The 13,015-nt window shown below is 47.0% G+C and overlaps 1 protein-coding gene across 4 annotated transcripts in view; it reads left to right on the top strand.

The window, feature by feature from the left end:
• The window catches only part of AFAP1 (actin filament associated protein 1), a 155,745-nt gene that overhangs the window by 113,023 nt on the left and 29,707 nt on the right, over nucleotides 1-13,015 (top strand). For all 4 annotated transcript variants that reach the window (XM_057546343.1, XM_057546342.1, XM_057546340.1 and 1 more), the window contains 2 exons: nucleotides 5,978-6,189; nucleotides 11,327-11,472. In XM_057546343.1, the coding sequence (XP_057402326.1) occupies nucleotides 5,978-6,189; nucleotides 11,327-11,472 (358 nt within the window). The remainder of the gene's footprint in view (nucleotides 1-5,977; nucleotides 6,190-11,326; nucleotides 11,473-13,015) is intronic.

Below are 13,015 nucleotides of genomic sequence, written 5' to 3'. Positions count from 1 at the left end.
GTGCTGTGCAGAAGTGCGTGTGGAGCGGAAGATGGCTGGGCGGGCAGTGGTCGAGGCCTCTCGGGGTTGAGGTACCATCCCAGGGAGGCCCCCAGGAAGCGGCCGCCTGTGGGTTCAGCGGGGAGGGGAGGTGGTGACCCCAAATGCAGGCCAGCCGTCTGGGAGCCCCCGTGCACGCAGAGGTCGTGAACTTGCCCCTGGTCCGACGGCGTCGGGTCACAGAAGCACGCTGACTGATGCCCTTTCCGTGGAGAAGAAGCGCCCTGCAGCAGCTGAGCCAGCGGGACAGAGCCCTGGCGGGAGGGCAGGTGCGGGGCAGCTGTGGACGCCAGCGGCCTGGGGCCCTCTGCCTTTCCTGGAGCGGCTCACAGCACTGGGTGATCTGCGGTTGTTTCCCTCTGGCATTAGCCCTGGAGACGAGATGGGAGTTAGGGGTTAGAAATGGAAAGAGGGAATTACCCAACAAAAAGGGAACTCCTTTTTTAGGTTTTTTTTTTTTTCTTAAAACTGCCCTAGGTCAGCGAAGGAAATAGAGGTTCTTTCATGAAAAACAATTAAACATTCATATGGAAGGCAACTTAGCAACTGTGGTCCAGACCCCTCCTTTTACAGTGAGGACACCGAACTCGGGAAGGTCGTGGGACTTGCCCTGAGTCACACGGCCAGGCCCGCTGGCCAACCCTGTCGCTGTCCTGCAGCACAGGTCTTCCCTGTCCCCCGTCCCCCAGGGCTCGCCACCCTCGTGACTCCTCATAAACAGCCGTGTGGGCACTTGGCCTGAAGGTGCAGTGGAATTGCTCAGAGAGCAGGCCTGGTGCAGCCGCGGCCCCGCACCATCACCTGAGGGTTTCCGCCCGGCTCTCGGTGGACATCTTTCGCCTCCGCTCAGAGAACATCCTCTGTCCACAAGGTTTTAAAATTGTCCTCTAGTTCTTTGCTGGGCCAGGCGACGGGGTGGGGGGTGCCTCTGGAGAAGTCGATGGGGAGAATGACTGTCTTCAGTTAGGTTAGGGCAGCTGCCAAGTCTCAGGCAGGAAACGTAGCTGGATGAAGGCCCAAGACCCCCATCCTGCCCAGCGTGCCAAGCGGACGGGGCACAGACGAGATCGTCCCCAGGGCAACTGGGAGCTGAGTCCAAATCCCAGCTCTTCTGGGAGATGCAGCCCGGTCAGCTGGGGCTCTGGGTGTGCAGGAGAAATGCCGGCAGGTAGGAGAGGGTTCTCTGCAGATTTCCCGCAGGCGGGGTGGGAAGAGGCGCCCGCACCAGCCCCCCGCTCCACCTGTCCTGCCTGGCTCTCACCCCTTTCTCGGGCCCTCAGCCAGCGGTTGCTGCGCTTAGCCCCAGCTGGGTCCGCTCCCCAAACAGCCACTTGGACTCTTAAGATGATCCGAGACTTGCACACAAACCCCTAAGCAAAGATGGGTCCTTTATTTTCCCATCTCCAGTGCTCAGGAGTTCCGGAAGTATTGTCACTGTATAAAGGCATCAGGAGATGCCTTTCACGTTTTTCTCTCTTCCCCAGCCCGTTTCTGTCTGTTGTTTGGACTCATCCACAAGCCTCTTGACTATCCACCTTCTTCTCCTCTGGATCCCTGCAGGCCACCCCGTGGGAGTTTTGAAACCTTGGACTAATCGTATTATCCTGTGCTCAGTCAGTTCAGGGCCTCTAACAATCTTGTCTCACTGAATTTTCCAGCTTTTTCCTCTCATTACTGGATTAAGATGCAGGTCGAATTCACCCACCAGTTGTGTTCCCAGCACCGAGCACACAGCCTGGTGGATAATAGCAGCTCAGTAAACACTTGTTAATTGAATGAATTAACTTAAGCAAGTCGCACACTTCTCTGAGCCTCAGGTTCCCCACCTATGAAATAGGCTTATACTTAAACTACTTTCTTTTCCTTAGAATTGAGGATAAAATCATGAAACAGTAAGCTCATTGCCTACTTCATAATTTATGCTCAGTAAATGGTCGCTATTATTATTCATTTGTTCACCTGAAAAAAACCTAAGCATACCAGACATAGTCAAGCCGACATGAGGGCAATGCCAGAGGAGTGGCATTGATAATATCGATAATAGAAATACAGAAGCTGAGTGAAAGGAGTGGTCCCCAGGTGCTAGGATGGAGGGCTTCCCGAGGCAGGGTAACCTGGGCTAGTTGGAAGGACCTTCTGGTTATTTCTGGGGCCCCTTCTGGTTCTAATGGTCCGTGACTTTGTGAAGTTTTCAGCAGTAGGATTTTTGGTGGATGTGCAGGAAAGTTATGCCTCTCACTTTCTATCGTAATCCACCCGACAAAAGGTCAGCTGACGTTTAATCAAGGGGGAGGGACGCGTTCTTGACGTCAGTCACCACGTCAAGGGTGTCTCGGGTTCTTTGGGTGCCCGCTGGAGGGCGCGTGCCTCTGGTGGAAGGGAGGGTTTCGGCGTCACGGAGCGGGGATCAGCTCTTGGCAGCCCCTTTCCTCTCAGCCGATCACAGTCTGAGGCTGGCTAAGATGAGACGAGCAATTCGGTGAAAGTCCTCACAAAAGTGTGACCAGAGCACAGGAGACGCTGCCCTTCCCGTGCTAGAGAAGAAGTTAGGGGACGCGGGCCCCCCTTCGGTCAGGCAGCCCTGCCTGCTCGTCTGCAGCTGCTGGACCAGAGGCGCCAGGTCCCCGCGCAGCTGACCGCGGAGGCGTTCACATCTGTCCCCTCCTCCTGTGGTTGTGTGTGTTTGGTCAGCCGCAGGCCGTCCTCATGAAACTTCACACGCACTTATCACCAAGCTTTTGCAAAAGGCCTTGCAGTTCTTTCTTTAGAATTCGGAGCAAAGATAACCTCAGAACATCAAACCGAGATTCCCAGATGGTTACGATACCGTAACATCTCACCATAACATGATAGGTGGGAAGAGACAAACAAAAAATCAAATGATAGTGGAATCCCTTATTAGCAGGGCGCTGACCTGACCCAGGCGAGCCTGTGAAGGGGCCCGGCTGCTCTTTGGCGCCACCTGGTGGTGGGTGTCTGCTCAGGCTGATCGTCTCGGGGCTGATGGGGTCCTGTGTCGGCAGGGATTCCATCACAGCCTAGCCGTGTCGTGGCGGGGAGAAAGAATATTAGGGGACATGGGACCTGCCCTCTGACTCCAGGGTACTTCGGTGAGCCGCCTGCCATGTCCCTGCGTGGTCCCTCCCTCATCCGGGGTCCCTACCCAGAAAGTAGGAATTTCGGCCACCTCTTTGGAGAAGGCGGTGAGCCTGCCAGGGGAGGCCAAATGCCAGATGTGGGCTTGTTTCCGTGGCGTTTGCTGTTTACAGAAACAGGCCTGTTACCCACCGTGATTCTCATTTTGCTTTTCCCTTTTGGGCAACTGTAACTCATTATGAGGAAGGCGTTAAAATATGGTAATTTCCTTTGAAGTCATGCTCTAACTAAAGTGTGGATCTGTCCAATGTAATCATTCCTTTTGTGACTCACATGTCAAGAAACCCATGGCATTTGGTGACCCGGTCAGGGAAGAAAACCTGATGAGCGCCTTCCCCTCTTCAGGAGATGCGTCATTCGTGTGACTGGCCGAGCCATACTCAGAAACTGCGGCCCCTCTGCACTGGGGACAGGTGCACCCACGTGGTGAATTCTAAGATCCAGAAGTCCTGTGGAAGTTGAGAGGAATCCCTTCACTGTTCCTGAGAAGGCAGATGTGCTTAAATTCCTCAATAAACATTTTGGCATCTCCTTCCCCATTGTGACCCCTGCCATCTTCTGCAACAAGGACAGGCCCCTACAGTAGCTTCCGAGGTTTTCTGTGACCAGGTCGCTAGACGTCTCAGGTCTTAGTTCACCACGCCCCCCGCTTCTCCAGGCCTGAAGGGATCCCCCCACCCCTTAAGGCCCAGGTGAGGACCCGCCCCAGAGCACACGTAAGCCTCCACTCTGCCAGCCCCAGTGGTCACGTCCATCAGTGCCCTGGGCCTTAGTGCTTCCTTCTACAAACTGTTCACTCGCCTGTCGACCTTGTGTGCCCAAGAAGACTAAGTTAGTTGAAAACCATCCCATGCTTCCATTTATTTCTTCTTAATCATACGCCATCCTACTGTCCATAGGCCACGTGTGTCCATTCATGCTCGGAACATACTTACGATGGATCCGGTTGCCAGCTATTTCATAAAAATCCAAAGATGTGGGCCTTCAGCCTGATTAATGACTTATGGACGGAGATATTAAATAGTTCTAATAGCTGTTGCTCAGATGTTCAGCTATTATATTTGACTATATGTTTTAAGTAGAGCTTAAAAAAAAAGAATAAGTTGTATCAGAACTATGTCATTTACAAATAGTATTTTCCAGAACGAAAATAGCAGCTCTTTCTCTTCCATCTTTAACTGTCAAAAGAGCTTCAGGTCGGTGTTCGCTGGGTAGCCGTGAATAAGAAGGAAGAAGATCAGGGTGTGAGCTTTCTCTGTTTCTTTCTGGACTCTGCTTCTCCAGCCTGTCTTCGCCTCCCTCCAATCCCTTCTAATTGTGCAAAATACAAGGAGCTTCAGGTCCCAGGCACTTGAGCTGATAGGCTTGCTTCTCCATTTTCTCTAATTTTACAAGTATGGCAACGTGTGTCCCAAATTGAAGTTTTAGTCCCAGGTACCCTTTAGGATATATTGGCAGAACTGATTTACATTCAGCTGAACGTACATTTAAGTATTATAAGCATTTTCCTAATGAATTCATTGAGCTATTATGTATAGTAATGTCTATACATAAAAGAGAAAGCATCATTCTGGGCCCTCTAACACCCCTATTTGGGGTTTTGTTTTCGTTTGGTTTTTGCCTTTATAGTATTTATCCATTGCTAATAAAGTGTGTAAGGTGTAGCACAGAAAAGAAGCAAAAGGCATCGTCCAAATCCCTTTTGGAAAGACATTTTAAAAAATCAGGATCAGAAAGGATTTTATTTATTTATTTATTTATTTTTTGAGCTGCACGTGTGTGCACGTGTGTGTGTGTATGTGTGTGTATGAATTGAAAGAGCAACCGAATGACTTAAGGAATCCTTGTTTCCCTTCTTCCTTGTTGACCTGGACTCTATATGCTATTCCACTCACTTCCTCATCTTACTAGCATTATGGACTGGTCAGAAGTCACAGCCACCCTGTGAAATCTGTTTGTCATGCCTTGTTATTTCCAGAAAAATGCACCGTATGTTTGTGACAAGTGAAAATGATCAGTTTCTTGTCTTTGAGGCGATTTCCTTTTTTTAAAAATGAGGACAGTTCTTCTTGTAATTCCATCGCATTCCATCTGTAATGCACTGAGGATGTGGTGCAGCCTCAGAGGCATGGATGACGAAATTCCACATGCATCAGACTCAGGCCTTTAGACCTCAGCGGTCAGACAGAATCCTCCAGTCAGAGGGCACTGAGGAAGGGCATCTCTGGCCCCCAGGCAGGAATCTCATCCCGAGGATTTGCTGTCATTTGCTGGAATACTTCCAGTGGTGGGGAACTTATCACCTCCCAGGGCTGCCTGTTTTGTGGAAAGCTTTCATTTTCAGATAGATTTATTCCTCATGTTAAGCCAAACTCTGCCTGTCTTGTCACTTTTGCCCTGGTGGTGTCATTTGCAGCTACTCGGAATGAACCCGAACCCTTTCCTGGGTGAGGTCCCTTTAGCTATTTGAGGACGGCAGTGTGTCCTCATAGCCCGTCTCCTGCCAACCACTGACGGCTCAGTGACCTCTCGTACCCCGGGCAAGCTCCGGGTTCCCGTAGACGGTCCTCAGCACGCATCACACAGTGCATTCGGGCTCCTGGGTGGTCTGTCCTGTCTCAGCCCCCAGAGCTGATGGAGGTCAGTCATCTCGCAGTGGCGGCTCTCGTTGCTCCCAGGAGCCTGCACTTGCAGACGTGCTGTGTGCGGGGTTCGTTCCGTCTTCACGGCCTCCTGGTGCGCATCCTTCCTGGGGAGGCTGACCGGCCTGCTCTCGTTGCAGGCTACCTGAACGTGCTCTCCAACAGCCGCTGGCGGGAGCGCTGGTGCCGCGTCAAGGAAAATAAGCTCATCCTCCACAAGGACAGGGCCGACCTGAAGACCCACATCGTCTCCATCCCGCTCCGCGGCTGCGAGGTCATCCCGGGGCTGGACTCCAAACACCCCCTGACGTTCCGGCTGCTTCGCAACGGCCAGGAGGTGGCCGTGTTGGAGGTGGGAGCCATGGGGCATTCGCTCGCGGTGGTTTGCCTTCTAGGGTCCGGCCTGGACGCCCCGTCAACTCCTCACACCCGGCTGATGGCAGCTTTGGTTCTGTCCCGTCCCACGTGTCCTGCTTTTCTTCTCCGAGGGGCCCCCGCCGTGTGGACGGCTCAGCCAGTTCTCTGCACGGTGTCCACGGCAGACTGCCTGCCAGGTCACCTCCTTGTCTGATACCCTCTCTGTTCGTGTTTGCGTGGAAGTTCAGTACACAATTCCAGGCAGTAGATTGCTTTCTAAGAGTGGCCACAAAACAACTTGTTTTAAAATTTGCAGTAAAACTTCTCCCCTAACTGTGGTCTGCCTCTGAATTGGTGGCATTTCCTTCAAGCTGTCCTTTGGAATGTTCTGGGCTTCTTCACAGATGGAGCAGGTGTTTTCTGACTACCAGTTGCCTATCGACAGTGGCCAGAGAGCCAGATTACAAAAGAACAAAAAGAACGCCTTTGGTTTTTAAGAACCATTGGCTTTGCATGCATTTTATCGTTTGGCTGCTTTTTCAGACCTCCTTATTCACGAAAGCAGAGAAAGGCAATTAAAACTAATTTCTTAGCTACACACTTAAAACTTTCGTTTTTGAAATTTAAAATTTTTGTTTATCGTCTATTATTAATTTATTTCTACCCAATATTAATTCAGACCTTTTTTCCTTTGTCTTTTTTTTTTTCACTTAGCATTATCATGATTAAGATACAAAGACACACACATGTATATCCACGCATACACAAATATCAGAGTGTAGAATTTCCGGAGTACATGTAAGTATATTTATGCTATACAGTTGATAGAAATGAGGATATTTTGGGTTTGGTGGCATGGCTGATGTGTGTTCTAAATTAATCAGATGCAGAGCCTAATCTAAATGACTGCAGTGTTACTGACCAGTGAAGGAAAGGGCATGGGCTTGTGACCAAGATCAAAGGGGCCCCATTAGCCAACCTGGAAGGTCTTGGTAGGAGTTAGGAGTTAGTTTCAGAGACTGCTTTTTTTTGGTGGGTACAAAAAGAGATTAACAACGTAGTTCTTTCTCACACACGGCTCCTTGCCCGATGGTTTGGATGGTTCGAGATAACAGGTCGAAGGACCGAGCCTGCCCTAGTGGCTGACTTCCCAGAAGGGAGGCCAGGCCTGGCTGGGATCAGGGTATCTGGGCCCCAGTCCTAGTTCTGTTGCAGACTTTGATCACAACCCAATCTCTTTTTCTCTCTCGGCTTCTTTATTTGTCTGTGAAACAGAGCATTGGGCTAGAGTCGGTGTGCTTTGTAAGCATTTATGAGGGCTGAAAGCTGTAGGGTGGATGAGAGAGGAAAAAAGCCAAAAACGTAAATGAGGAAACTGTACTCTTGATGCAAACAACTCGGGTGTCACGTGAGAGCTCTGGCAGCAGATCTGAGAGAGGCTGCGAGGACAGGAAGACACACGCTGGATTCGGGGGTGAAAAGTGAGACGTTGGCCTGGACAGTGGGTGGTGACAGGAGCCCCCGTGGGGAGGGGCAGGGGCAGGGCGGAGCTGGGTGAGAAGGACCCTGTCCTGTCTTTGCTTCCAGCCCTGTAGGTGCAGCCTCACGTCCCCCAAACATGGTGGTTGTGTTTCATCGCCTTTCCCTATTCCAGTTATTGAATCAAATGCACACACACACACGTAACCACACTCAGCGTTCCAACATAAGCAAAGAGTTTGCCTGAATCAGGAAATGCAGTGATCTGACCAGTAAAGTTGTATTCTGTACTTTTTCTAAGACCATTTTATCTTAACTTTTGAGATAATTTCAGAATTACAGAAAAGTTGTGAAATTAGTACAAATAATTCCATATACCCTTCACCCATATCACCCAAATACTAACATTTTACCATGTTTGATATCTCTTGCATGGTCTTTTCCCCTCTCTCTCCCTCTCTCTCTTTCTCTCTCTCTGTCTCTGTGTAAATTTTTTCAGAACCTTTTACAGATGTGTTACCCCTTTATCCCTAAACACTTCAGTGTGAATTTGCTCAAAGTGAGGGTATTTCTTTACTAAAACCACTGTATAATTATCAAAATCAGGAAATTCACACTCATGCAATACAATTATCTGACTTACAGATTTTAATCAGATTTTCCCAGTTATCCCAATAATGTCCCTTGTCAGCAGAAGGAAACCCCAGGTGGTGTGTTTCATTCAGCTGCAGTCTCTTTGGCTTTCTCTGTCTGGTTTCATGACATTGATACTTGGGACGGGTACAGACCATTACTGTGTAGACGGTCCCTCAGTTTGGGCATATCTGCCATTTCCTTGAAATTCGAATCTGGGGTAGGCATGCTTGGTGGGGCACGTGGAAGCAGTGGTGTGTTTGTCACTGCATCACTTAAGCAGGTACGCCCGTCAGTTTGTCCCACGACTGGTGACGTTAACTTTGATCTCTCAGGTGGGATGTCTGCACGGCTTCCCCACTGCAAAGTTACTGTGTTTCCCATTTGTCTTTAATAAGCTTCATGCGGGAAGATTCTTTGAGACTCTTTCAATATCCTATCACTCACAATTTCACCCACTAATTCTTAGCGTCCATGAATGACTCTTGCCTGATACAAGAGTTATTAAAATGACAGCTGCTAAATGGGGACTTTCTAATTCCATTATTCCTTCCATTATTCCCTATTAGTTAGTATCTACTTTAAGGAAGATTTCCCTTTCTCTCAATTAATTACTCATTCATTTATATATGTATGTATATCAGCAGGGGTTCATAGATTATTGTTTTAATCAGTGATTATAATCCTTTATTGTCATGATTTATCCTGGTCAAATGAACAGAGTTGGTCAGCAGAAAGCCCTTTGAGCCATGTGGCCTTTGCTCTGTCCCTGTAATAAAGACACCACAATCCGTGGTCCCCTTCATTCTTTGAGCTCTTTCCTCATGTTATGATGCAACAAGATGTTCCAGGCTCATCTTGTACTTTTCTCTGCCCCAGACCTCTTGGAATCAGCCATGTTCCGAAGAGCTCTTAGTGAACAACTCCTAGTGGATAATGGTATTTAGAAACCAGGATCTGGGTAGAAGGTGTGCTCAGAGCTACTGGGGTGTCATTGTGCCTAGGCCTTTTCAGTAGTCATAGGAAATAGTGTGTATGTGTATGTTTGTACATACATATATTCAGGCATGTTTCTATGTTATACATTTTACACACATGTATATGCATATATACATGTATACACCTGCATGTATACCTATTTATATACTAAAAGCCACAAGATCGTAACTAATACTTCTAATTTTAGTCCAACACCACAGAGTTATTATTTTTTTTTTTTTTTAAATTTTTTTTATAGCTACTTTATTTATTTATTTATTTATTTTTGGCTGTGTTGGGTCTTCGGTTCGTGCGAGGGCTTTCTCTAGTTGCGGCAAGTGGGGGCCACTCTTCATCGCGGTGTGGGGACCGCTCTTCATCGCGGTGCGCGGGCCTTTCACTATTGCGGCCCCTCCCGTTGCGGGGCACAGGCTCCAGACGCGCAGGCTCAGTAGTTGTGGCTCACGGGCCCAGCTGCTCCGTGGCATGTGGGATCTTCCCAGACCAGGGCTCGAACCCGTGTCCCCTGCATTAGCAGGCAGATTCTCAACCACTGCGCCACCAGGGAAGCCCGAGTTATTATTTTTTAAAAGTCTACGAGGAAATTTCTTAAACAATGAAGAAAACAGTTAACAGTGTAATGGTATCAACCACATCTTAGATATTATGTTAACATACTTTTAAAAATGCTTAGATGAAATAGTTATAGATACATGGATATAGATTCAGCCGTAGATACATTCTTGGCATAGATTTCATTTGGGGGAGGACAAAAGACCAGTGAAGAGAACATATTTGTGATTTTTTTATTATCCAAGCACTCAAATCAATTCATTTCAATTTAGCAAACATTGATTACATTCTTACTCTCCGTAAGGCATGTAATTGGAATCCATTCACTTTGTCCATGGCCGCATATGATACTGTTGCTTGTACAGTATCAGTAGCCAATTCTCTCAGCACACAAAACACAACTTCTTCCTCGTCAATGGCTCTTCCTCCCGAGAGCTTTTTGTGCCTGCCATGGGGTATGTATGATTGCTTGTATTCTGATCAGTGTTCAACTCATCAAGGTTATAACGATGAAACCCAGTTTTCTTTAAGTCTTGAAGCTAAACTTACAGATCTTTCTTTATGTAAAAAATTTGTAATTTTTGCAAAAAGCTAAATATTTATTTTTTCTTTGACATTCAGTTAACTCACACATTTGATAGCTCAATTTCCCCTAAACTTTAAATATGACTTACATAGTTGATTAGCCAGTAGTATTTAGACATTTGAAATACCATTATGAATGTAATGTAATTAATTTTCTAAATCACATAAGAAGGACGGCTTAAAATTTTAATGAACCAAATCTTAAAGATATATTTCAGACTTGCACATTAGGCAGATGACATCCGGGGAGCATTTCAAACATCTTAAAAAATAACATGCACAAAGCAGCCCAACGATTATAAACATTACACCTATATAAATACAACTAATATGAAAGTGAAAGTAGGTTAATTTTCTGTACCATCTAATCAGGGAAATAAAATTGCCATTTCAGGCCCATTTAGGAGACCACAGCAAGGGCTACTGGCCACCAGAGTTGGTGACCTACAGGGGCCGTGGCCTGGTGTGGTTTCCAGGTTAAGCAGCTGTGGTTGGAGGGGCTCCTGCTCCCCAGATTTTGTTGCCAAGTTAAGGAGCCTTTCTAAACAGCTTCTTTTAGCTGAGATTTAAATAATCCCATTAATTTCCATGTCTTCCACCCTAGTGCCTTTCCCCAAAATAATTGGGAGGCATCTTAGGACCTCGGGTTTTTATTTCCTTGGGAATAACCGTTGTGCAGCGTCCGCATTAAGGCTTGGAGTGAACGCGGTGTTAATCCCGTGGCTCAGGCAGTGGCTACCTCCTTGTTGTCTACATCCTCAGGTGCTTCGTGTTCCACCGCCTTTCCTGTTAGGTTGTCTCTTTTTTGACATTTTAATGAAAATGTTAAAGCTCTTTACTGTTACTTAAGTAAAATGCGCTTTCTCCCCCCTTCACCTCAACAGGCATCTTCTTCTGAAGACATGGGCAGGTGGATTGGGATTTTGCTGGCTGAGACGGGGTCCTCCACAGACCCTGGGGCCCTGCACTACGATTACATAGACGTGGAGATGTCGGCGAATGTCATTCAGACGGCCAAGCAGACCTTCTGGTAAGATTCACTGCCGTGCGAAACGGCGCTGAAATTGAACAACTTTATTTTTTCCCTAATTTTCTTTTCCTTTCATGTACGTGTATAGCCTTCAAGGGAGGAAAAAAAAAAAAACAGCTGAAGACTCTCCTTTTTGTATAATATTAACCCAAATTTTGCTGAAATGTTTGTCATTTCAACCATCTGTGTTTTCTATTAGAACAGGGGTTGGCAAACTTTTTCTGCAAAAGGCAGGATAGTAATATTTTTGGCTTTGTGGACCAAATGTTCCCTGTTAAAGCTACTCAGTTCCACCACTGCAGTCACACACGTAAGTGAATGGACATGGCTGTGTGCCAATAAAACTTTATTTGCAGACACAGGCAGTGGGCCAGATTTGACCCATGGGCTGTAGTTTGCTGACCCCTGTATTAGGGGAACAGTTTTATAAAGCACAAATAATTCGACATATTGCTGTAGTGATGACTGAGTTTTCAAAGCCATCAATCATATACTTTTAAAACTTAAATGTGATTTTTTTTTAAAGTGCTGTTATGTACAAAAACGTTCTTTTAAACCATGAATACTTCCTTAACATAATGATGGCAAAGAAAATTATAACAGCAGTCCTCAGAGTATGGTCCACAGACCCCTGGGGGTATTCAAGACCCTTTCAGGCAGTCCCAAAGGTCAAAACTATTCTCATAATAATGCTAAGAAATTATTTTTCTTCTTCGCTGTAGTGACATTTGCATCGATGGTGCAAAAGCAACAGCAGGGTGGGGGGGGGTAGATTGGCAGGTGTTAGGACCATCAGTGGTCACTCCACACTGTGCTGTGACCATTGCCACTACCACTCGCTTGTAGCAAAAGGAAATGCCGTGTTCACTTAAGATGTCTGTGATGGGGACTTCCCTGGCGGTCCAGTGGTTAAGACTCCACGCTTTCACTGCAGCGGGTACGGGTTTGATCCCTGGCCAGGAAACTAAGATCCCGTAAGCTGTGCAGCACGGCCAGAAGGAAAAAAAAAAAAAAAGATGTCTGTGATGAAGCAGTACAATTATTACTTTTTCTGTGAAGGGCCGGATAGTAGATATTTTTATTAAATCTCTCAAGTATGTGTCTTTTTAACATTTACAAAGTGGGCAGGACACACAAAGCACTTACATTGACTGGACTGTCGTGTTGTCTTGAGGAAACGCTCTTGTAAGACTGAGTTGCTAACTCAACTAGCTGCTCCCTAATCCCACCACCATTTTTTCACTTTTACTTGAAAGAACAATTAACAGGTGAACTGTGGTTATTCAGACGTAGGTATTTGCAGATACTTTTTCAGAAATGAACCGAGTGAGCCTCTCACCTCGAGGTTGGCAGTGTTTGTTGCCTGCAGTGGAGTTGAGCTTGCACTCAGAAATGAGAATTTGGGGAGATTTGTATCTGCCACTGTGAGCTGACAGCTTCCCAGTACTCAGACTTTTCTGATAAGATTGGTGGTGATTTTGAGTGTGGTTTTTTTGATACAGTATAGTGAAGTGTGTGCATTTGACAGGTACGCATAAGTCAT

The sequence above is a fragment of the Balaenoptera acutorostrata genome, chromosome 5 (genome assembly GCF_949987535.1).
Source record: "Balaenoptera acutorostrata chromosome 5, mBalAcu1.1, whole genome shotgun sequence".
In the NCBI taxonomy this organism is placed as follows: domain Eukaryota; kingdom Metazoa; phylum Chordata; class Mammalia; order Artiodactyla; family Balaenopteridae; genus Balaenoptera; species Balaenoptera acutorostrata.
This window is presented reverse-complemented; position numbering and strand designations above follow the sequence as displayed.